This window comes from Chiloscyllium plagiosum, chromosome 9, assembly GCF_004010195.1.
Source record: "Chiloscyllium plagiosum isolate BGI_BamShark_2017 chromosome 9, ASM401019v2, whole genome shotgun sequence".
Taxonomy (NCBI): domain Eukaryota; kingdom Metazoa; phylum Chordata; class Chondrichthyes; order Orectolobiformes; family Hemiscylliidae; genus Chiloscyllium; species Chiloscyllium plagiosum.
The window spans coordinates 72,741,187-72,767,115 of NC_057718.1; the positions used below are offsets into that span (position 1 = coordinate 72,741,187).

Consider the following 25,929-nt stretch of genomic DNA (forward strand, 5'->3'; position numbering starts at 1 on the left):
CTCACAGACTTAAGACACTCTCTGCACTCACTACACACACACATACACTTTCTCACACTCACAATCCCCAACCCAGACAGACACACACACACAGACAAAGACAAACATGCACACATATATTTTGTGGGGTGAATTTGTACTTGCAGGGTTACATTGTACTTTGCTCAAAAACTGCATGCATTCATGTAGAACTCAGCTCAAAAACTGCTTGAATTTATATAAAACTCCGTTATCTCACTTTTTAGATCAGAATCAATCTAAACATCATGGCATAAGACAGAACACAGGGGGCCAACACTTCAACATATTGTCTAGCATTGTTAAAAGCTAACCCGAGAATGCAACTTTTTTAAAAAAAGTTTGTGATTTACACATGAAACAAGTGAAACTATCACTGTATTCTAGCAGATGAAAGGCTTAACAGCCAATCAATTTTCAATGTATAATTTCAGTTACATCACACTGTAAATTTTTGCAATAAATTCTGTGTTAGGATTGAGCCCTCCACTATCACCTGATGAACGAGCGTTGCTCCGAAAGCTAGTGTGCTTCCAATTAAACCTGTTGGACTATAACCTGGTGTTGTGTGATTTTTAACTTTAAATTGGAAAGGGTGCAAAAAGCATTTACAAGAATATTTCAGAGACTGGAAAGTTTGAGTTATAACATACTGAATAGACTGGGAAATTCTTCTCGCATATAGGAGACATGACCTTATAGAGGTTTATAGAATCACAAGGGCATGGATAAGGTGAATAGCCAAGGTCTTTTCCACAGGTAGGGGAATTCAAAACTAGAAGGCTTAAGTTTAAAGTGAGAGGGGAAAGATTTAAAAGGGGTCTGAGGGGCAACTTTTTCACAGAAAGGGTGGTGCACATATAGAACGAGCTGCCAGAGGAAGTGGTAAAGCTGAGTACAATTATAACATTTAAAAGACATTTGGACAGGTATATGGATAGGAAAGGTTTAGGGGGACTAAATACAAATACGGCTAGTTCAGTTTAGGAAACCTGGTCTGCATGGACAAGTTGGGATAAAGGGTCTATTTCCATGCTGTACATTTCTATGACTCTATGAGGGCAACTAAAGGACACTGTCTCCCTGCTAAATGCTGGAATTTGATCACAGTCAAGAAGAATCAATATACAGAATTTCAACAAATCTATAAAACTAGGATGGTGAAACAGACTGTTTCTGCTACCCATATCAAATGCTACTGATAACATTACTGCTGATGCTAAGGAGGTTCAACTACTCAGGAACATTTATTCAGGAACAAAATTTATTACCTATTTGGACTTGCTTTTTATTTCTAAACTATGATAGACATGTTGTGCTACTAATTCCTCTCGCATTTTATAATTACTTATTATTAATCTTTCCTTATTTAATTAAGAAAGCCAGGTTAAATTGGCTTGTTTAAAAACATATGCTCCCCTGGTGCTGGTGGAAAGACATTCACAAACAAAGGAATCTATTGCTAAAAGCCTTATTCTTCTTCCTATCTGGTCCTGAATTGTCCTAGACATCTAGGAGTTCTCTGAACTTATTACTCCTACATTTCCCTCTCAAGGGCACATGTTGGATCTATACTCTCCCCAGCTCCTTTTTGAATGCTACCTTCCTCCTCCCCCATTTCTCCACTGCAGATTTATCCATAAGGACTTGTTCCCAGTATGCTGTGGCCAGCTCCTGTTTCATTTTTAAAAAAATCTATCTTCCCCCAACCCAAAGCTGTCTTTTACAGGCTCTCATTTTCCTTGAACAGAAGAAAATTGAACCGTACCATATCATGGTTATCTATTGCCTAAATGTTCCCCCACTGTCACATCGAACACTTGTCTGGCTTCTTTCCCCACAACTAGATCTAGCACTGCACCATCCCTTGTTGGGCCTTCAACTTTATAATACAAAAACTCCCCTGGACACATTTCAAGAAATCCACCCCTCTGGACACTTAATTCTATATTTATTCAAACTTATGTTAGGAAAATTGAAATTCTCTAGTATAATTACCTGATTATTACTCTTACACACCTCTGTGAACTATCTACATTTTTGGTCCTTTATTTCCCACTGAATGGGTCTATAACACACTCCCAGTAAAGTAGCTGCACCATTAACATTCTTAGGTTCTACCCACAAAGCCTCATGTAAGGACCTTTCCAAGATATCATCGCTCCTTATTGCAGTAATGGATTACTTAATTAATAGTGCTACACCACCACCCCTTTTACATCTTCTGCTATTTGCCTAAAGAGCCTGTACCCCGAAATGTTTAGTTGTCAGTCTAGTCCTTCCCTCAACAATGTTTCCATGATAGCAACAATATCATACTCCCATGTGTCATTTACTGATCAGTCTTACCTATTACACGCCTAGCATTAAAGATCATTCAGCCTTGCCTTAGTCTCGAGACTCAACATTTCTGAACTCACTGCGACTTGCTTCCTTTGCTGTAGCATCTGGTAAAACTAAATTGCAAAAAATTGCGATAGCTTTCAAACCTCAACCAACATAATACGGCCAATACATGCAGAGATAGATTTACTTAAAAATATGAAAATTAGTACCATCAGTTCAATGTCACTGCCAATAATATAAAGTTGGTCCTCCATAGAAAGCTTCCGATTCAGATGAGCGAGTACATAGGTGATCCCTGGTAACCGTACAGCAGGGCTGGTCAGAATACTCCCCCAAAGAGCACTGTAAAATGCAGACTGCTCCACTGCAGCTGCAACTTTCTCCAGCAATGTGTTTGCCCTGCATACAAAGAAAGGCCATTCAAATAATCTTACATATGACCCTTTTCATAATTTTATTTATTAACAGTGAACAAACCTTATTGTTCAGGTCTCTTTCTACGAATGTTATTGACCACAACTAAGGAAGCCTAATTTATTAGGCTTATCTTGTGAACAGAGATTTGGAGCAACAGCAGAAAGCGAGGGTAAGATTTCATAGATGTTTGGTACTTGGGTGTCAGATACCCTAATCATTATTTGCTTCTCTGATGATCCTCTTTCTTTAAACAATGTGATTATGAAAACCATTTGGTTGAAAAGTTATCTGCCATTCCCGCCAGCCTGTGACTGCATTTCTTATAAATGACAATGATCAAGTAATGAGTATTTTTAAAACTAAGAAATATTACAAAAAATTATCTTCAAAAACATTTTTACAAACAGAATATAAATTGGAAATGTTCAAACTTTCTCCAACTATCATTAAAATAATGCTGATATATTGAAAAATGAAATAGCAGGGACTTAAGACCTTCCAGATCAGTTAATATGCTGTTTGTAAATACAGTTGTTGATTTATCATTTAAAGATAAATATGTGAGCCTTTAAGGTCACAACCACAATTAACTAAATAATGAGCTAACAAGACACAAAAATGGGAGTCTGGGGTTGGCTTTCCAGGCTCTTCAAGCCTGTTTCTGACAAGTTTGACATGATCATGACAGACTGCCTACCCAACTCTCCTCCTGCACTATCCCCAAATCCCATTCCTTAATAAGATGATTAAAAAGGTCAGAATTTAATTGTTTGGCCAAGGAAGACTGCAGAGTGGAATTTCAGCTCAATTTCACTTTACAGCTTAGAAATAACTAGTATTTAAAGATTGCTTTATAGCTTCCATATCAGCATGCATTTGTTTTTCTATATATAATCTAAATAACCGACTCTGTTTCATACTTTGTAAAGATTGTTTTTAGTAGTCAAGCCAATCAGATACCAGAAAAGTGCCAAAACTAGGTTTGCTTAAACGAGACTGTACTTGACTGATGAAGAGAACACTATGCTGAAAACAAGAAACTGGTGTTTCTCATTCCCATCACTGCACAACTTCTTTCCCGTTGGAACATCAAATTAACTTTGCATCCTCCCTTCTTCACTCCCCTGTCACTCAAATTATTTCAAGTCTCTCACCCACTTTACTTCCAAAATTGAATTTGACTTTTATTTTTAAAAGAACTGAAATTATGAGTAAAGACTTTCTTTTCATGGGTTAATATAAATATAACTGTCAAAAAACAATGGCTAGGCAATCAAAGGCTTCCTATTTATTTATGAATGCTACTTGCAGGAAAAATATATTTGAATTAGAAAAAGAAGGCATCGTCTCCATTTGAACTAAAATGTTTATAAAATGAAAGTAATAAAACAATTTAAGGTAAGCGCGAGATGGAACATGATAAACTTTTTAACACACATGGTGGAGTGTGTCTGGAATTTACTTCTCAAGTTGGTGGCAGAGGCAGAGACCCTAAACTCTTAAAAATTCCTGGATCTGCACCTTATGTGCTGTAAGTTAAAGGGCTATTGGCTATGTGCAGGAAGATGAGATTAGAAAGAGCATTTGGGTGTCTTTGGGCTAGCCTAGACAAGATGGGCCAAATCACCCCTTTTGTACCATATACTTTCTCTAAAAGCTATCACCAGTAACATAACATATACATTAACATAGTACTATAATCAACACACTCTGACTGAACATTTTGTCCCTTTCTCACCCAAGTTAGATGTTGAAAACTCAATTTAAAATTCCCAAAGGACAGTCTTTCGTGATTTGAAACATTTACGCTGTTTCATTCTCCACAGATGCTGCCAGATTTGCTGAGTTATTCTCGCACATTACCTTCTTTATTTAAATTTAATCGTCACTGAAAGAACTTTTGAAATATGTTCTCTAACTTTTCTTTAAGTAGCCTTGAAGACAAACTAAGAACAGGAATAAATATTGATCAATTAACAGAAATGGATAGATATACACTCTGTAGTGAATGCAGTAAACATGAATTACATAGAACACAGCACTGAAGCAGGTCATTCAGCCCAACTAGTCTTGCTGGTGTCCGATTCAAAATAAGTCTTCTTCCATTCTCAAGGGCAAAATTAAGAAAATAGTGCAACAAAGACCCTACATACAAAGCCTGTAGAATACTGATGCCACATATGCAACAAGCTGTTAGGCATAACTATATTGCTCTGTTAGCAGTTGTAATCATGTACAAAAGGGATTCATAAAGTGATCAAGAGTTCTAATTATGCATAAGGGTGTGCGCGTGGCCAAGAGTCTTCAGAGTTTGCTGAGATTGGTCACTGTACATTGTCCCTGAATATGACGGAGTAAACCAGCTGCTGAATAACACTCACGGTTCGGTCTCTGAGAAGTGGATTGAGTTCTCCCAACAGTTGGCACAGTCGGCAAACCAAGTCGTCGGAAGATTGTGACGGGAGCCCCAGTAGGGTGAGTATGTTATTTTACCATCCATATGTCGAGGATCTAACCAGTCATGGCCTCAGACTCATTCCAATAATTAAAGAACTAAAGTAACACCGTGTTTGTTCATCAAAGCAGAACCACTAGTTTATTGCTGCAAACAATGAATTGATCATGGGAAGAGGAGGGAGAAAAGCACAGGCAAACCAATAGCAATGGATGTGAAACTGTTCAAAGACTAACACAGTTGACTTCAGTGATATACCAATAGCTAGGGAGGTGAAGCTGAAACTGACAGGCAACCTTACTGGGAAAGGTAAAGTTACTGAAAGACTGATCTAGGTGATCTTAGGAGTACTCAGGGAGAATAAGTCACAAGACAAACTGATGATGACGGCCTCAAACAGGGAGGGTGAAGAAATAGGAGGCCTCCAATGGGGTCCAGAAGGTATCCAGAAGTGCTCCGAAAGCTTGTGATTTCAAATAAACCTGCTGGACTATAACTTGGTGCTGTGTAACTTCTGACTTTGGAGAAAGTGCAGACTGCAGATGCTGGAGATCAGAGTCAAGAGTGTGTGGTGCTAGAAAAGCTCAGGTCATGCAGCATCCGAGGAGCAGGAGAATCGATGTTTCAGGCCAGAGCCCTTCACCAGGAATGAGGCTGGGAGCCTCCTGGGTGGAGAGATAAATGGGAGGGGGTAGAACTGGGGAGAAGGTAGCTGAGGTGGATGGAAGTGGGGGTGAAGGTGATAGATCGGAGAAGAGGGTGGAGCGGATAGGTGGGAAGGAAGATTGTCAGGTGGGAAAGGTCATGAGGATAGTGTTCAGCTGGAAGGTTGGAAGTGGGGTAAGATGTGGGGGAGGGGAAAAGAGGAAACTGGTGAAGACCACATTTAAGCCCAAGGGTTGAAAGGTCCCAAGAGGGGAAGATGAGGCGTTCTTCTTCCAGGCTTGGATGGTGACGGAGGCGGCCCAGGACCTGTATTTCCTCAGCAGAGTGGGAGGGGGAGTTGAAATGTTTGACCACGGGATGGTGGGGTTGATTGGTGCGGGTGTCCCAGAGATGTTCGCCAAAGTGATTTGCGAGTAGGTGTCCAGTTTCCCCAGTGTAGAAGAGACTGCATCGGTAGCAACAGATACAATAAATGATGTGTGGAAGTGCGAGTGAAGCATTGATGGTTGCGGAAGGCTCCTTTGGAGCTTGGATGGAGGTGAGGGGAGAGGTGTGGGCGCAGGTTTTGCAATTCCTGCAGTGGCAGGGGAAGGTGCCAGGAGGGGAGGTGTGGACCTGACCAAGCAGTCGCAGAGGGAATGGTCTTTGTGGAAAGCGGATAGGGGTGGGGAAGGAAATATATTTCTGGTGATGGGGTCCGTTTGCAGATGGCGGAAATGTCAGTGGATGATGCAATTTATGCAGAGGTTGGTGGGATGGAAGGTGAGCATCGGGGGGGAGGGGGGGGTTTAGTCCTTGTTGCAGTTAGAGGGGTGGGTTTCGAGGGTGGAGGTGCGGGGCATGGAGGAGATGCGTTGGAGGGCATCTTCAACCATATGGGAGGGGTAATTGTGGTCTTTAGAGGAGGTGACCATCTATTATGTTCTGTGGTGGAACTGGTCCTCCTGGGAGCAGATGTGGCAGAGGCGGAGGAATTGGGAACACAGGATAGCATTTTTGCAGGAGGTAGGGTGGGAGGATGTGCAATCCAGGTAGCTGTGGGAGACGGTGGGTTTATAAAAAATGTCAGTGTTGAATTGATCATGGTTGGCGGAGATGGAGAGATCCAAGAAGGGGAGGGTGGTGTCAGAGATGGTCCAGGCGAATTTAAGGTCACGGTGGAATCTGTTGGTGAAGTTGATGAACTGTTTGACCTCCACGTGGGAGCACAAGATGGCACCAACGCAGTCATCGATATAGCTGAGGAAAAGGTGGGGAGTGCTGCCGGTGTAACTCCTGAAGATGAACTGTTCTACGTAGCAGACAAAGAAACAGGCATAGCCCTTTTGTCTGGAGGAAGTGGGAGGATTTGAAGGAGAAGTTGTTGAGGGCGAGGACCAGTTCAGCCAAACAAATGAATGTCAGTAGAAGAGTACTGGTGGGGACGTCAGGAGAGGAAGAAACTGGATGTCCATGGTGACGATGAGGCATTGGGGGCCAGGGAAATTTAAGTCTTGGAGGAGATGGAGAGTGTGGGTGCTGACTCGAACGTATTTGGAGAGTTCCTGGACTAGGGAGATAGGACAGTATCGAGGTAGGTGGAGATGAATTCGGTGGGGCAGGAGCAGGTTGAGACGATGGGTCGGCCTGGGTAGTCAGGCTTGTGGATCTTGGGTAGGAGGGTAAAATCGGGCGGTGGGGGGTTCTCGAATTGAGGTTGGAAGCTGTGTGTGGGTTATCCCTGAGGTGATGTGGTTGTATATGGTCTGGGAGATGCTGGTTAGATGATGCGGAGTCATGGTCATGGTCGAGCAGGCAGTAGGAGGAGGTGTCTTCGAGTTGGCGTCAGGATTCAGCGGTGTAGAGGTCAGTGTGCCAAACTACCACTGCACCCCTTTTGTCCGCTGGTTTGATGGTGAGGTTGGGGTTGGAGTGGAGGGCTGTGCGTTGTGAGGGCGAGAAGTTGGAGTGGGTGAGGCAGTTGGACAGATTGAGGCGGTCGACATCACGGCAGCAGTTTGAAATAAAGAGGTCAAGGGCGATTAGGAGGCCAACACGGGGTGTCCAGATGGATGGGGTGTGTTGGAGGCGGGAGAAGGGGTCGTCAGTGGGTGGGCGGGAATCCTGGTTGGGTTAAAAAAAGTAGGCATGGAGGGGGAGGCAAAGGCGGAAGAAACATTCAATACAGCGTGTGGAGCTCATTAATCTGGGACCGTAGAGGGACAAAGGGGAGACCTTTATGGAGGACTAAATGTTCGTCCTCAGTGAGGGGAAGGTCTGGGGGAATGGAAGACACGGCAGGGATGGCAGCAAAGACCTGGAGTGGGGCTGGAGTTCGAGGTGGGGGCAGAGACAGTTGCTCGAATGGGCACGGTTATAGAGTCAATAGTGACATCACCAAAGGAAGTGACGATCACAAAGGGGGTGGCTGTGTTAAAGGGGGCGGAAGTGACATCACGGGCAGGAAGGGCAACGTTACTATTGGGTACTCGGCTGCTGATATCAGTGGCAGCAGAAGTGATGTCACAGATATAACACACCATCCGCAGGGTGATTGCCGCAGGGCAACATACGGGGCAGAAGTGATTCTCAAGGTAGGTATTATGTCTGTGATAGTGAATCTAGTGGCGGCAGTGGATCGTGCAGTGATCGAGGCAGCGGTAGTCTCTACAGTAGTGGAGGTGGTTGTGTGGTCAGCTGCAGGCCATGCAGTGTCGTCGGTGGCGGAAGTGATGTCATCGCAGTAGTGGAAGAACGGTTGTGTGGCTATAGCATCTGGACAGTTCAAGAGGCCAGGAGAAGGTTCTGGAAGGTTCAAGGAAGCACGTGTATGGAGAGATGTACATGAAAGTTTGTTTAGCTTACATTCTTTTTTGTCCGATGAAGTAGATAAATACCGTTTGTCGAGAGTATTCTTCGGAGGGTGCACAAATACACAGGTCCGCTGCAGGTCTGAGAAAGTGAGGCTCTGAGCTGGGGCAGTATGACTGTAGGTAGAGTAGATGGCGGCGCATGGCTGATAGCATGGAGTGGAGGATCCGGAAGGAGAATCGTTGTTGAACGTTTTGAATTTGTAGTGTGTACTGGGTATCCTGTTCAGGTCCAAACTGAGTTGGTCTAAATGTGGTCCAGAGTCCATGTGGGATCAGACGGTTCCGTAGACAGGTACTGAGGAAGGAGATGTGGTTTGGTAGCAAGTCTGCTTGAGGATGTGGCTGAGAGCTTCAGGGCAGAGGAGAGGACTTGGGTTACCTCATGCAAAAATGCTATCCCATATTCCCAATTCCTCTGCCTCCACTGTATCTGCTCCCAGGAGGACCAGTATCACCACAGAACACACCACATGGCCTCCTTCTTGAAAGACCACATAGTTGAAGATACCCTCCAACACATCTCATCCATGTCCCACACCTCCACCCTCTAACCCCACCCCACCCCTCCAACTGCAACAAGGACAGAACCCACCTGATCCTCACCTTCCACCCCATCAACCTCCACATAAATCGTATCATCTGCTGACATTTCCACCACCTACAAACGGATCCCACACCAGGGATATATTTCCTTCCCCACCCCTATCCGCTTTCCACAAATAATGTTCCCCCTCTGACTACCTGGTCAGGTCCCCTAACTACCCACCCTCCCCTCACGGCACCTTTCCTTGCCACTGCAGAAATTGCAAAACCTGCGCTCATACCTCTCCCTTCACCTCCATCCAAGGCCCCAAAGGAGCTTTCCACATCCAAAGTTTCACCTGCACTTCCACAAATGTCATTTATTGTATTAGTTGCTCCTGATGCAGTCTCCTCTACACTGGGGAGACTGGACACCACCTCACAGAGCCCTTCAGAGAACATCTCCGGGACACCCACACCAATCAATCCCACCACCCCCTGGCTGAACACTTCAACTCCCCCTCCCACTCTGCCGAGGAAATGCAGGTCCTGGGCCGCCTCCATCGCCACTCCCTCACCACCCGATGCCTGGAGGAAGAACACCTCATCTTCCCCCTCGGGACCCTTTAACCCTAGGGCATCAATGTGGACTTCACCAGTTTACACATTTCCCCTCACCCTAGATCCAACCTTCCCCATGACCTGTCCCACCTGTCAATCTTCCTTCCCACTTATCCGCTCCATCTCCTCTCCGACCTATCACCTTCACCCCCACGTCTATCCACCTTCTTCCCAACCCCACCCCCCTCCCATTTATCTCTCCACCCAAGGCTTCCAGCCTCATTCCTGCCTGAAACATCGATTCTCCTACTACTTGTATGCTGCATGACCTGCTGTGCTTTTTCAGCACTACACACTCTCAACTCTGACGTCTGACTTTGTCCACTCTAGTCCAACACCAGAACTTTCGAATCACAAACATAAGAATTTGAGAGCACGACCCCTTATAACCCAAATACAGCACCAATAAGAAGGGTACAAAGGACCGTGGACAAGGAGACAATTGAGATTGTTGTAACTGAACCATTCGTAACTGCAGACAGACAAATGCTGAAAATAAGCTTCCTTGACTGCAATGTAACAATAGGAATAGAGAAGTTTTGCACAAATTGGACAACCTGATAGAGGGGCACGACATCACCCAAGACAATGTACATGTACTGGTAAAAGCCCAACACCCAAGCCATAAGGGAAAGACTACCGCAAGGGATAATGGATAAAGCATGGATGTAAAGGGGAGATACTTACCAGAAGAAAATTAGCACATTCAGAAATAGGATCAAAAATGCATTAGCATCAATTAGAAACAATGTTACCACAACAAAACAAGGGCCTAAAGGAACCTGTAGAGGAAAGGAAAGTCAAGCATATAGGATCAATTCTGGGTTCTAGGATCCAAGCTGAACTTATGGGATATATTTAGAAGTGTTAAAAAAATGGCATGAAGGCAGAATAACTTAAGGTGGAGAGGCAACAGCCTAGTAGTACTATCACTGGACTGTTAATCCAGAGACCCAGGTTATTAGATTAGATTAGATTACAGTGTAGAAACAGGCCCTTCGGCCCAACAAGTCCACACCGACCCGCCGAAGCGAAACCCACCCATACCCCTACATTTACCCCCCACCTAACACTACGGGCAATTTAGCATGGCCAATTCACCTGACCCTGCACATCTTTGTGATGTGGGAGGAAACCGGAGCACCCGGAGGAAACCCACCCACGTTATGATCTGGGGATTCTGGTTCAAATTCCACCATGTCAGATAGTGGAATTTGAATTCAATAAACATCTAGGGTGGCATGGTGGCACGGTGGTTAGCACTGCTGCCTCACAGCACAAGGGACCTGGATTTGATTCTACCCTCGGATGACTCTGTATGGAGTTTATACATTCTCCCAGTGTCTGCGTGGGTTTCCGCCCATGGTCCAAAGATGTGCAGGTTAGGTGGATTGGCTATGCTGAATTACCTGTGGTGTTCAGGGATGAGTGGGTTAGCCATGGAAATGCAAAGTTACATGGATAGGAGATGGGTGGGTGGGATGCTCTTCGGAGAATCAGTGTGGATTCATTGGGCAAATGGCCCATTTCACACTGTAGGGAATCTATGGATTCCGAGGATCTGAAATTAAGAGCTGAATGATAACCATGAATCCATTGTCAATTGTTGGAAAAATCCGTTTGGTTCATAAACGTCCTTTAGGGAAGCAGAACCAGAAAACCAACCTCAAACCGGGGTTTTCATAGTTCAGATACCAAGGAGTGATTTAGTGGAACTTTTGAAAGCCCTCATATCAAAGTATGGGTAGAGGTCTTGGATAGTGACATGATCCTGAGTGGGGACCCCTAAACATACGTACAAGCCACTGTAGAGGATAGATTTTGTTGCATGTTGGTCGATACTGGGCTGGCCATCTCAATGACGGACATGCATCTCCTGATAGCCAGCGCAATCATGTATATAACCAATCCCCAGGAAAAACCTCCTCAAAGCAAGACTTAAGTCAGATAATATTGCTATTGCTAGAAACTGATACCATTAGCACTCCCAGAAGATCATGGATTTGTTGTAATATTGAGAGAACCATTATGGACAACAATGTATTAAGACTGTAAGGAACAGTCATTCGCTCTGACAGCAACCAAACCCTCTGGGCTAGAATAAAAAAAAAACAATGGTCCACACTTGTGGAAGCACAAGTAGCCACTTGCTCAGTGGATTGCCAGTGTATTTTACCAAGCTGATAAAAGAAAAGGAATGTGGAGCATTGTGGCATTAGCATATCCAAATTTGTAAGCAAAACATAAACAGGACTGTTGAAAGATCTGAATGTATCACCTTAAGATTGAGGAAAGGCTGCACTCACCCCAAAAACAGTAAACCACTAAAACAAAAGTGCTAAGAATAGGAGAAGTAGCAGAATAATTAGGAAAATGGGGAGTCATGAGGCCACATACTCTGAAATTAACATGCCTATATACCCTGTGAAGAAACCAGACAAGTCACTCCATCTCAGTGGACTATACAGACCTTAACAAGATTATTAAATGGGAATATCCTATAGTAGTGGGTCAAGCTACAACATTTAATGATTTAAAAGACATTTACACCACATTTACCTGTTATGAAGTTAAAGACGTGTACTGTACCTTTAAAAGAGTGAATACTGTTTTGCACTGAGAATTTAAAAGCACCTGTCATATAACTAGTTAGCAGTCTCAGAGTGTACTGGGAAATTGAAAATATGTAACATTTGGCTAGGAGACAAATACCCAAGTTGGTTGTTGTTCTGACAGCAATTCAAAATTAATCAGTTTAAATTATGCCCCAGGATACAAAAACCCAGTCAAGTTTGAATTTATGGTTTTTGCAAATCTCAAACCAGTGAGATGATCCGTTGTATAAGCAGGCATTTTCAAAGACAGATAGAGAGTAACTGCCATCGAGAAACACTGCCATTCAAAAACACTCTCTAACAAAAGTACCTTGTTCATATGAAAAATATTCGCAATAAAAGATTCACGACAACCCAGGGAGATCTTCAGCCAAAAGAAGAAAGACACTGATGAGGACAGCTGCTGTGTGGTTTTGAAATTAAGTGGTTTTGAAATTAAGTTGATGTAACTTTAATAAAGGTTTTTATTGGAACAGTATATTGTATAGAGTTGGAGGCAGACAACTCTGTTGTTAAGAAAAAGAGGGGCTTACAGTTGTGAATAGTTGTTGTCTAATGTTCACCTTTAGAGTTAAGGAATAAATTGATAGTATTTTTTCTTTAAATAGTGGAATTTGGGGAGTTCTCTGTCATTCATACTTTGGCAAGGTGAGCTTTTCTGGATGTTTGGTTTAATTAACAGAACGGTTCATTGCTTGTCGTAACAGTTTGGGGGCTTGGGTCTGTGATTTGGACAGGTTTAGACAGATCCAGTCTGACCTTTTGACAGATTTGAACAGATTTGGGGTAGGAAAGATCCCAGCAGATTTAAACACTTGCCAACTAGTGTCCTAGATCTTTAAATAAAACATGGGAGAGACAATTTGTTTAATTTCAGTTACTTGTGGTTGGTTAAATTAAAAATGAGAGAAATGGCTCTTAAGATTGCTAAAGAGGTTCTGAGATTTGAAGTTGATTCCCAAATTTGCCAAGAAAGTTTATAAAGACACAAGAAGGTCATAGTTTTAGAATTAGCAAAGGGGTTAGAATTGGATCTAACCAAGGACAAAAGTAAAGCTGAAATTGTAAGGGAGTTAGTCAAGCACTTAGGTGTATCAGAGCAACAGACAGTGTAGTACAGTGAGAAAAACTTAAATTACACACCATATTAAATATGGATTCTGGTCTATCCTACCTCATGCTAAATGCCAAGATATGTTTGCATTTATGGTGGCATAGGCCCGATATACTTGGACCTGACTGCCTCAAAGATTTCATATTAGCCCAGCCAGTGATGGATGCTTTGAAAGGAGTCCAGCTAATTCTGGAATGAGTAATCCTTTAATATGTAGACAACCTACTAATTGCCTCAATAAACCCAGCTAGCCACACTAAGGTCTTAGCAAAAATCCTCTCAGTATTAGAAACAGTTGGCCTAGAAGCCAATTCCATCAAACTTCAGCTAGAAAGGGACCAAGTCACCTATCTGGGATACGACATCAGCATAGCATCCCAAGCTCTCCCATGGAGAGAAGCAGTGCAGAACATGTCCCAACTAATTACAGTCAGGAAAATTAGTTAATAGTTAGAGGATCAGATAGAAGGTTTGTTGGAAATGAACAAGACTCACGGTGTGCTGCCTTTCAGGTGCCAGGATTGGAGAGGTCTTGGATCATGTCTTTGGGGTCTTGAAGGGAGAGGGGAACCAGCCCCAAGTCGTGGTCTATGTAGGTACCAACAACATAGGTTGAAAGAGGGATAGGGATGTAAGGCAGTACTTTAAGGAGTTAGGGTGGAAGCTGAGAGCTAAAACAAACAAACAAACAAACAAACTAACAGACAGACAGAGTTGTTATCTCTGGTTTGTTACCCATGCTACGTGAGAGCGAGGCAAGGAATAGGGAAAGATATCAGTTGAACATATGGCTGCAGGGATGTGCAGGAGGGAGAGTTTCAGGAACATGGATAATTCTGGGAAAATGGGACCTCTACAAACAGGATGGTGTTCACTTGAACCAGAGGGGTACTAATTAATATCCTGGGTGGGAAACGTGCTGGTGCTATTCGGGTGGGTTTAAACTAGTTCAGGAGGGGGATGGGAACTTGAGGTGTAGCTCCAGCGCACAGGAGGATGAGAGTAGGGAGGGCCTGGATAGGATTTTACAGTCACAGAAATGTGCTGGCAGACTGCAAGCTGGTTTAAAGTGTGTCTACTTCAACGCCAGAAGTATCCAAAACTTTTGACGAGGATTTGTCTACTGAGGTAGTATGGGCTAAGGTGAGAAACAGGAGAGGAGAGGTCATACTGCTGGAAGATTTTTTTTTATAGGTCTTTTATAGGATTTTTTTTGGTGGCACGGTCACACAGTGGTTAGCACTGCTGCCTCACAGCGCTGGAGACCCGGGTTCAATTCCCGACTCAGATGACTGACTGTGTGGAGTTTGCACATTCTCCCAGTGTCTGCGTGGGTTTCCTCCGGGTACTCCGGTTTCCTCCCACAGTCCAAAGATGTGTAGGTCAGGTGAATTGGCCATGCTAAATTGCCCGTAGTGTTAGGTAGAGGGGTAAATGTAGGGTAATGGGTGGGTTACGCTTCGGCGGGTCGGTGTGGACTTGTTGGGCCGAAGGGCCTGTTTCCACACTGTAAGTAATCTAATCTAATTAAGAGAGATTGAGGAGCAGCAAGTCCTGACAAGCTAAAAGGCCTCTGCAGAGTTCCAGGGATGTGGAGGAGGATAGACAAAACGATACTGGATAGGAGTGAAAGCAACAGGGTGGACTTTAACTTCCCCAACATTGACTGGAAATGCTGTAACTCTAGTACATAGGATGGATCAGTTTTTGCCCAGTGAGCAGGAGGGTTTCCTGACACAGTATGTCGATGGGCCGACAAGAGGGGAAGCTGCACTGGATCTGGTGTTTGGGTAATGAACCAGGCCAGATGTTTGATTTAGTGGTAGGTGAGCACTTTGAGAAAGTGGCCATAATTCAGTTACGTTTAGTTGAGCGATGGAAAGGGATACGTACATGCCACAAAGGAAAGAGTTATCAATGGAGCAAGGGCAATAATAATGCAATTAGGCAAAACTAAGGAGGCACAGAATGGGGTAGCAAAATGCAGGGGATGGGGACAATCGAAACGTGGAGCTGGTTTAAGGAACAGATATTGCATATCCTTGATAGGTATGTCCCTGCCAGGCAGGGAGTGAGTGATACGGTAAGGGAACAGTAGTTTACTACAGAAATTGCATCTCTTGTTAAGGGGAAGGAGGCGGCTTACGTGACAATGAGACGAGATGGTTCAGATAGAGTCAGAGTCAGATGTACAGCACGGTCCAACCCGTCCATGCCGACCAGATATCCCAACCCAATCTAGTCCCACTTGACCCAGCCCATATCCCACCAAACCCTTCCTATTCATATACCCATCCAAATGCCTTTTAAATGCTGCAATTGTATCAGCCTCCATCATTTCCTCTAGCAGCTCATTCCATATACATACCACACTCTGCGTGAAAACGTTGCCCTTCAGGTTTCTTTTATATCTTTCCCCTCTCACCCTAAATCTATGCCCTCTAGTTATGGACTCCCCGACCCCAGGGAAAACACTTTGTCTATTTATCCTATCCATGCCCCTCATGATTGTATAACCATCTATAAGATCACCCCTCAGCCTCCGACGCTCCAGGGAAAAACAGCCCCAGCCTGTTCAGCCTTTCCCTATAACTCAAATCCTCCAACCCTGGCAATATCCTTATAAATCTTTTCTGAACGATTTCAAGTTTCACAACATCTTTCCGATACGAAAGAGACCAGAATTGCACACAATATTCCAATAGTGGCCTAACCAACGTCCTGTACAGCCGCAACATGACCACTCAACTCCTGTACTCAATACTCTTACCAATAAAAGAAAGCATACCAAACACCTTATTCACTATCCTATCTATCTGCGACTCCACTTTCAAGGAGCTACGAACATGCACTCCAAGGTGTCTTTGTTCAGCAACACTACCTCAGACCTTACCATTAAGGTGTTTAAGTCCTGCTAAGATTTGTTTTCCCAAAATGTAGCACCTTGCATTTATCTGAATTAAACTCCATCTGCCACTTCTCAGCCCATTGGCCCATCTGATCAAGATCATGTTGTAATCAGAGGTAACATTTTTCGCTGTCCACGACACCTCCAATTTTGGTGTATCTGCAAACTTACTAACTATACCTGTTATGCTCACATCCAAATCATTGATGTAATTGACAAAAAGTAAAGGGCCCAGCACCGATCCTTGGTCACAGGCCTCCAGTCTGAAAAACAACCCTCCACCACCACCCTCTTCTACCTTTGTGCCAGTTCTGTAATCAAATGGCTAGTTCTCTCTGTATTCCGTGAGATCTAATCTTGCTAACTAGTCTCTCATGGGGAACCTTATCGAATGCCTTACTGAAGTCCACATAGATCACATCTACTGCTCTGCCATTATCAATCCTCTTTGTTACTTCTTCAAAAAACTCGTTAGTGAGTCATGATTTCCCACACACAAAGCTATGTTGACTATCCCTAATCAGTTATTGCCTTTCCAAATACATGTACATCCTGTCCCTCAGGATTCCCTCCAACAACTTGTCCACCACTGACGTCAGACTCACTGGCCTATAGTTCCCTGGCTTGTTCTTACCACACTTCAGGCGGCACGGTGGCACAGTGGTTAGCACTGCTGCCTCACAGCACCAGAGACCCGGGTTCAATTCCCGCCTCAGGCGACTGACTGTGTGGAGTTTGCACGTTCTCCCCGTGTCTGCGTGGGTTTCCTCCGGTTTCCTCCCACCATCCAAAGATGTGCAGGTCAGGTGAATTGCCCGTAGTGTTCGTAAGGGGTAAATGTAGGGGTATGGGTGGGTTGCGCTTCGGCGGGTCGGTGTGGACTTGTTGTGCCGAAGGTCCTGTTTCCACACTGTAATGTAATCTAATCTAATCTAATCTAAAAACTTCTTAAAACAGTGGCACCACGTTAGCCAACCTCCAGTCTTCTGGCACCTCACCTGTGACAATCGGTGATGCAAATATCTCAGCAAGAGGCCCAGCAATCACTTCTCTAGCTTCCCAGAGTTCTCGGGTACACCTGATCAGGTCCTGGGGATTTATCCAATTTCATGTGTTTCAAGACATCCAGCATTTCCTCCTCTGTAATATGGACATTTTATCAAGATGTCAGATTACAACAGGATCTGGACCAGATGGGCCAATGGGCTGAGAAGTGGCAGGAGAAAGTGAGGTCTGCAGATGCTGGAGATCAGAGCTGAAAATGTGTTGCTGGAAAAGCGCAGTAGGTCAGGCAGCATCCAGGGAACAGGATGAGAAGTGGCAGATGGAGTTTAATTCAGATAAATGCGAGGTGCTGCAGTTTGGGAAAGCAAATCTTAGCAGGACTTTTACACTTAATGGTAAGGTCCTAGGGAGTCTTGCTGAACAAAGAGACCTTGGAATGCAGGTTCATAGCTCCTTGAAAGTGGAGTCGCAGGTAGATAGGATAGTGAAGAAGGCATTTGGTATGCTTTCCTTTATTGGTCAGAGTATTGAGTACAGGAGTTGGGAGGTCATGTAGCGGCTGTACAGGACATTGGTTAGGCGACTGTTGGAATATTGCGTGCAATTCTGGTCTCCTTCCTATCGGAAAGATGTTGTGAAACTTGAAATCGTTCAGAAAAGATTTACAAGGATGTTGCCAGGGTTGGAGGATCTGAGCTACAGGGAGAGGCTGAACAGGTTGGGGCTGTTTTCCCTGGAGCTTTGGAGGCTGACAGGTGATCTTATCGAGCTTTACAAAATTATGAGGGGTATGGATAGGATAAATAGACAAAGTCTTTTCCCTGGGGTCAGGGAGTCCAGAACGAGGGGGCATAGGTTTAGGGCAAGAGGGGAAAGATATAAAAGAGACCTATGGGGCAACTTGTTCACTCAGAGGGTAGTACATGTATGGAATGAGCTGGCAGGTGGGACTAGATTGGGTTGGGATAGCTGGTCGGCATAGACGGATTGGACCGAAGGGTTTATTTCCATGCTGTACATCTCTATGACTATGTCACCATCTATTTCCCTACATTCTATATCTTCCATGTTCTTTTCCACTGTAAATACTGATGCAAAATAGTCATTTAGTATTTCCCCCATTTTCCGCGGCTCCACATAAAGGCCACCTTGCTGATTTTGAGGGGCCCTATTTTCTCCCTAGTTACCCTTTTGTCCTTAATATATTTGTTAAAACCCCTTTGGATTCTCCATAACTCTACTTGCCAAAGCTATCTCAAGACCCCTTTTTGCCCTCCTGATTTCCCTCTTAAGTATACTCCTACTTTCTTTATACTCTAAGGATTCACTCGATCTATCCTGTCTATACCCGACATATGCTTCCTTCTTTTTCTTAACCAAACCCTCAATTTCTTTAGTCATCCAGCATTCCCTATACCTACCAGTCTTTCCTTTCACCCAAACAGGAATATACTTTCTCTGGATTCTCGTTATCTCATTTCTGAAGGCTTCACATTTTCCAGCCGTCCCATTACTTGCAAACATTTGCCCTCAATCAGCTTTCGAAAGTTCTTGCCTAATACCTTCAAAATTGGCCTTTCTCCAATTTAGAATTTCAACTTTTAGATCTGGTCCATCCTTTCCATCGCTATTTTAAATCGAATAGAATTATGGTCGCTGGCCCCAAAGTGCTCCCCACTGACACCTCAGTCACCTGCCCTGCCTTATTTCCCAGGAGTAAGTCAAGTTTTGCACCTTCTCTAGTAGGTACATCCCTATACTGAATCAGAAAAGTTTCTTGTCCACACTTAAAAATTCCTCTCCATCTAAATCCTTAACACTATGGCAGTCCCAGTCGATGTTTGGAAAGTTAAAATCCCCTACCATAACCACGATTCTTATAGATAGCTGAGATCTCCTTACAAGTTTGTTTCTCAATTTTCCTCTGACTATTGGGGGGTCTATAATACAATACCAATAAGGTGATCATCCCTTACTTATTTCTCCGTTCCACCCAAATAACTTCCCTGGATATATTTCCCGCAATATCCTCCCTCAGTACAGCTGTAATGCTATCCCTGAACAAAAACACCACTCCCCCTCCTCTCTTGCCTCCCTTTCTATCCTCCCTGTAACATTTGTATCCTGGAACATTAAGCTACCAGTCCTGTCCATTCTGAGCCATGTTTCTGTATTGCTATGAGATCCCAGTCCCATGTTCCTAACCATGTCCTGAGTTCATCCGCCTTCCTTTACATTGAAATAAATGCAGTTTAATTTATTAGTCCTACCTTGTCCCTGCCTGCCCTGACTGTTTGACTTGCTTCTGTTCTCAACTGTACCAGTCTCAGATTGCTCTCCCTGGGTCCCCCCCCAACATACTAGTTTAAATCCTCCCGAGAACCTCTAGCAAATTTCCCTGCCAGTATATTAGTCCCCTTCCAATTTAGTGGCAATCTGTCCTTCCTGTACAGGTCACTTCTACCCCAAAAGAGATTCCAATGGTCCAAAAATGTGAATCCTTCCCCCATACCAGCTCCTCAGCCATGCATTCATCTGCTCTGTCCTCCTATTCCTGCCCTCACTAGCTCGTAGCACTGGAAAGAATCCAGATATTACTAATCTCAAGGACCTCCTTTTTAAATTCCTGCCTAACTCTCTGTAAGCTCCCTTCTGAATCTCAGCGAAATTGCCCGTAGTGTTAGGTAAGGGGTAAATGTAGGGGTATGGGTGGGTTACGCTTCGGCGGGTCGGTGTGGACTTGTTGGGCCGAAGGGCCTGTTTCCACACTGTAATGTAATGTAATGTAATCTAATCTAATCAACCTTTCCCTTCCTATGCCGTTGGTTCCAATGTTGACAATGACCGCTTGCTGGCCCCTCTTCCCCTTGAGAACATTCTGCACCCTCTCAGACATCCTTGATCCTGGCACCAGGGAAGCAACATAACATTCTGATTTTTCGCTGCTGGCCACAGAAACGTCTGTCTGTACCTTGGACTCGAGAATCCCCCAACACAATTGATCTCTTGGAACCCGATGTACCCCTCATTGCATTAGAGCCAGTCTCAATACCAGAAATTTGGCTGTTCGGGCGGCACGGTAGCACAGTGGTTAGCACTGCTGCTTCACAGCGCCAGAGACCCGGGTTCAATTCCCGCCTCAGGCGACTCTCTGTGTGGAGTTTGCACATTCTCCCCGTGTCTGCGTGGGTTTCCTCCGGGTGCTCCGGTTTCCTCCCACAATCCAAAAAAATGTGCAGGGGTTAGGTGAATTGGCCATGCTAAATTACCCGTAGTGTTAGGTGAAGGGGTAAATGTAGGAGAATGGGTCTGGGTGGGTTACGCTTCGGCGGGTCGGTGTGGACTTGTTGGGCCGAAGGGCCTGTTTCCACACTGTAAGTAATCTAATCTAATTCCCGGTGAATTGATCACCCTCTACATTTTCCAAAACACCATACTTGTTTGAAATGGAGATAGCCACAGAAGACTCCTACACTAACTGCCTACCTCTCTTACCTTTCCTGGAGTTAACACATCAATGTGACTGTATCTGCGACTTTACCCCTTTCTATAACTGCCATCTATCACATGCCGATCCTGTTGCAAATTCCTCACTGCCTCTAACTGTCTCTCCAACCGATCCATTCGATCTGATAGGATTCGCAACCAACAGCAATCATTGCAAAGTTTGTGCGAGGTTTTGTAGCTCGGGTGCTCGTCGTTGTGGTTCTGTTCGCCGAGCTGGAAGTTTTTGTTGCAAACATTTCGTCCCCTGGCTAGGCGACATCATCAGTGCTTGGGAGCCTCCTGCGAAGCGCTTCTTTGATGTTTCCTCCGGTCTGTCCCTGCCGCTTCCGGTTGTCAGTTTCAGCTGTCCGCTGTAGTGGTTGGTATATTGGGTCCAGGTCGATGTGTTTGTTGATGGAGTTTGTGGATGAATGCCATGCCTCTAGGAATTCCCTGGCTGATCTCTGTTTGGCTTGCCCTATGATAATAGTGTTGTCCCAGTCGGATTCATGTTGCTTGTTGTCTGCGTGTGTGGCTACTAAGGATAGCTGGTCGTGTCGTTTCGTGGCTAGTTGATGTTCATGTATGCGGATTGTTAGCTGTCTTCCTGTTTGTCCTATATAGTGTTGAGTGCAGTCCTTGCATTGTATTTTGTACACTACATTCGTGGCTACAGGAAAGCCACACACACAGACCAAGTCCTAAATCATGAAAGTAACCACCCCAACACACACAAACGAAGCTGCATCAGGACACTATTCAAAAGGGCCACAACACAGCTGGAAGTTTTTGTTGCAAATGTTTCGTCCCCTGTCTAGGCGACATCATCAGTGCTTGGGAGCCTCCTGCGAAGCGCTTCTTTGATGTTTCCTCCGGTGTTTATAGTGGTCTTTCCCTGCCGCTTCCGGTTGTCAGTTTCAGCTGTCCTCTTTAGTGGTTGGTATATTGGGTCCAGGTCGATGTGTTTGTTGATGGAGTTTGTGGATGAATGCCATGCCTCTAGGAATTCCCTGGCTGTTCTCTGTCTGGCTTGCCCTATGATAGTAGTGTTGTCCCAGTCGAATTCATGTTGCTTGTTGTCTGCGTGTGTGTGAATTTGACTGGGACAACACTACTATCATGGGGCAAGCCAGACAGAGAACAGCCAGGGAATTCCTAGAGGCATGGCATTCATCCACAAACTCCATCAACAAACACATCGACCTGGACCCAATATACCAACCACTACAGCGGACAGCTGAAACTGACAACCGGAAGCGGCAGGGACAGACCACTATAAACACCGGAGGAAACATCAAAGAAGCGCTTCGCAGGAGGCTCCCAAGCACTGATGATGTCGCCTAGCCAGGGGACGAAACGTTTGCAACAAAAACTTCCAGCTCGGCGAACAGAACCACAACAGCAATTATTGCAGATATAATTCACAATAACCTGTAAACTCTCCTTAAACTCCCACATCTGACAAGAAGCGCATATCCCTCTACTAAAGGCCATTTTAGCTCCTTCGCAATCTACAGACCCCGACAATAACACAGTTATTCCTCTACAAAACACTGCTCCAGGTTAAATTAATAGTTAGGGCTTATATTTTAAGTTCAAGCAAGCGACATATCTCAAAAAATATAATCAAAAAAGAACCCACTCTACTCACTCCTGCAAACTCTGTCGGCTACACTTAAAACTATTCACTTATCTGATTCTGTGCTGTGACTTTGCCCAAAACAGTTCCTCCAAGATCAGTTGTGAATTTCACTGTTTGTTAATTTTCTCAGCTGCACTCGGATGTCCAGCGATACATGAACTCAAACAACAAAGGCAGTAACTGTGCAGGTACACTGTGGTGTCAGTTTCTTTCTCTCTCTCTTACACTGGCCTCACCATGTGCTTCCTTTGTCTGTTCTTCTCCCTTTTAAAACTGCTGTTGTTTTTGACTTTTTTTTCCAAAGTTCCAAAACAATGCAACAGCATATGAAACAGTGATTGCTGCTTGTGGAATTCAAGGAAATCACCTCCAACACTTAAAATACCTCAATAAAAAAGGAGCAGCTGTTACAGCCAGAAATTTTTCCCGTCCTCCATCTTGGATTAACCAGATGAGACAATGGAGAGTTACAGATTAGCTAGGAAGGTTTTAAAGAGAGAGTTAAGAAGAGCAACGAGAGGACATGAGCAGTCTTTAGCAGATAGAATAAAGGAAAACCTTAAAGCTTTCTGAAGATATGTTAGGAATAAAAGGATGACTAGGGTAGGAATGGGGCAGTCAAAGACATAAGTGGGAAGTTGAGTGTGGACCCTGTGGAGATTGGAGAGGTGCTAAACGAATATTTCTCATCTGTTTTCACTCAGGAAAAGGAGAATATTGTAGAGGAGAAGGATGAGATATGAAATATTAGACTAGAAAGGATCGAAGCTAGCTACGAAGAGGGGTTATCAATTCTAGACAGAATGAAAGCAGACAAGTCCCCTGGGCCAGATGGGATTTATCTGGGATTCTCTGGGAAGCTAGGGTGGTGTTGGAGCCTTCGGCTTTGATCTTTGAGTTGTCGTTGTCTACAGGTTTAGTACCAGAAGACTGGAGGATTGCTAATTTTGTGTTCTTATTCAAGAAGGGCAGTAGAGATGATCCAGGTAATTATAGACCAGTGAGCCTTATGTCTGTTGTAGAAAAAGTTGTGGAAAGGATTATAAGAGATAGGATTTATAATCATCTAGCAAGCAACAATTTGGTTGCAGATAGTCAACACAGTTTCGTCAAGGGCAGGTCATGGCTCACAAATGCCACTGAGTTTTTTGAGAAGATGAGGGTACGGCAGTTGACGTGGTGAATATGGACTTCAGGCTGTTGAAGAAAATGCAGAGGCATGGGATTGAGGGTGATTTAGCAGTTTGGATTAGAAACTGGCTTACTATAAGGAGGCAGCGAGTGGTGGTTGATGGAAAGTATTCAGTTTGGAGAGCCGGCTATGAGTAGTGCGCCACAAGGATCGGTTTTGGGACCACTGCGGTTTGTCATTTTATAAATGATTTAGATGCAGGCATAAGTGGATGGGTTAGTAAGTTTGCAGATGACACTAAAGTTGGTGGTGTAGTGGACAATGTGGAAGAATGTTGCAGATTGCAGGGGGACATGGATAAACTGCAGAATTGGGCTGAGGGGTGGCAAATGGGAGTTCAATGCAGATAAATGTGAGGTGATTCACTTTGGGACGAATAACAGGAAGGCAGAATACTGGGTCAATGGAAAGATTCATGGTAGTCTGGGTGTGCAGAGAGATCTTGGAGTCCATGTGCATTGATCTCTGAAAGTTGCCACCCCAGTTGATAGTGCTGTTAAGGAGGCATATACAGTGTGTTAGGTTTTATTGGGAGAGGGATTGAATTCCGGAGACGTAATGTCATGCTGCAACTATACAAAAAGCTAGTGTGGCCACACTTGGAGTATTGTGCACAGTTCTGTTCGCCCCATTACAGGAAGGATGTGGAAGCATTGGAAAAGGTGCAGAGGAGATTTACCAGAATGTTGCCTGGTCTGGAAGGAAGGTCTTATAAGGAAAGGCTAAGACACTTAGGTCTGTTCTCAGTGGAAAAAAGAAGGCTGAGAGGGGATTTGATAGAGACATACAAGATCATCAGAGGATTAAATAGGGTATACAGTGGAAGCAATTTTCCTAGGATGATCATGTCAGCTTGTATGAGGGGGCATACCCTCAAATTGAGGGGGGGATAGATTTAAGACAGATATCAGAGGCAGGTTCTTTAAGGGCGTGGAATGCCCTGCCTATCAATGTAGTTAACTCAGCTACATTAGGGAGATTTAAACAATGCTTGGATAAACCCATGGATGATGATGGGATAGTGTAGAGGGATTAGCTTAGACTAGTTCACAGGTCAGTTCAACATCGAGGGCCAAAGGGCCTCTTCTGCACTGTATTGTTCTAATGTTCTAAACCTTAGTACCTAGGATCTTTCTGAAAAGGCTAGTCCACTTCAAGGACTAGCCAAATCACAGCCAAGGATCAGAGCGAGTCAGAGATGTACAGCATGGAAACAGACCCTTCAGTCCAACCCGTCCATGCCGACCAGATATCCCAACCCAATCTAGTCCCAGGAACAAGTAACCTTTGTTCAACTCAAAACGGCAATGTGCTCTACACTAGCCTTAGGGTTATCGCATATAAGCAAATCATGTCACCTGTACCAATTCCAGAATGGGAATTACATGCAGTAGTAACTCAGAACTGTACAGAAATAAACAGACCTATAGGATATTACACCACAAAACAACCTCTATTAATGATTAGCATCAGGACTACCAACTAAATAGACTGCATGGCATGGCAGGACAAGTAACATAGCTCCTTACCCAAATGGGACACATAATACTGCACACTGGTATAATTATCAAACACAAGATGACTACAGTTAGTCTCAGACAGTCAGAGAGCTTAATCAGGAAGCAGTTTGCCACAATACGAGGGAGTAACAATTGTAAGAGATACAGGCATGAACCCCGCCACTTATTTGATACAGGAAGGTCAGCAGCACAAACATAGGGGTGGGGGAGGTAATGGTTAGGAGGTAGGATTGCAGAAGATTCTTTCGAAAGAAAAGCAGTTGGTACATATATTGTTGATGGATCATGAAAGTATGTGGATGGCGAACCAAGGAGATGTGATTCAGAGATGCCGGTGTTGGACTGGGGTATACAAATTTTTGCTATAAATTCTGTGTTACGATAGAGCCCTCCACAATCACCTGATGAAGGAGCGTCGCTCCGAAAGCTAGTGTGCTTCCAATTAAACCTGTTGGACTATAACCTGGTGTTGTATGATTTTTAACTTTGAACCAAGGAGAGTTTGGGCTGTAGTAAATGAGAAAGGGAAAACTGTAGCAGGAAGAGCAGG

The 25,929-nt window shown here is 44.2% G+C and overlaps 1 protein-coding gene across 15 annotated transcripts in view; it reads right to left on the minus strand.

Moving 5' to 3' along the window:
* The window catches only part of dop1a (DOP1 leucine zipper like protein A), a 377,089-nt gene that overhangs the window by 249,887 nt on the left and 101,273 nt on the right, over nt 1-25,929 (minus strand). For all 15 annotated transcript variants that reach the window (XR_006312556.1, XR_006312558.1, XR_006312557.1 and 12 more), the window contains one exon: nt 2,574-2,763. Coding sequence is in view for 12 of the 15 variants with exons in the window: in XM_043696201.1 (XP_043552136.1) it covers nt 2,574-2,763 (190 nt within the window). In the remaining 3 variants the exon portion in view is untranslated. The remainder of the gene's footprint in view (nt 1-2,573; nt 2,764-25,929) is intronic.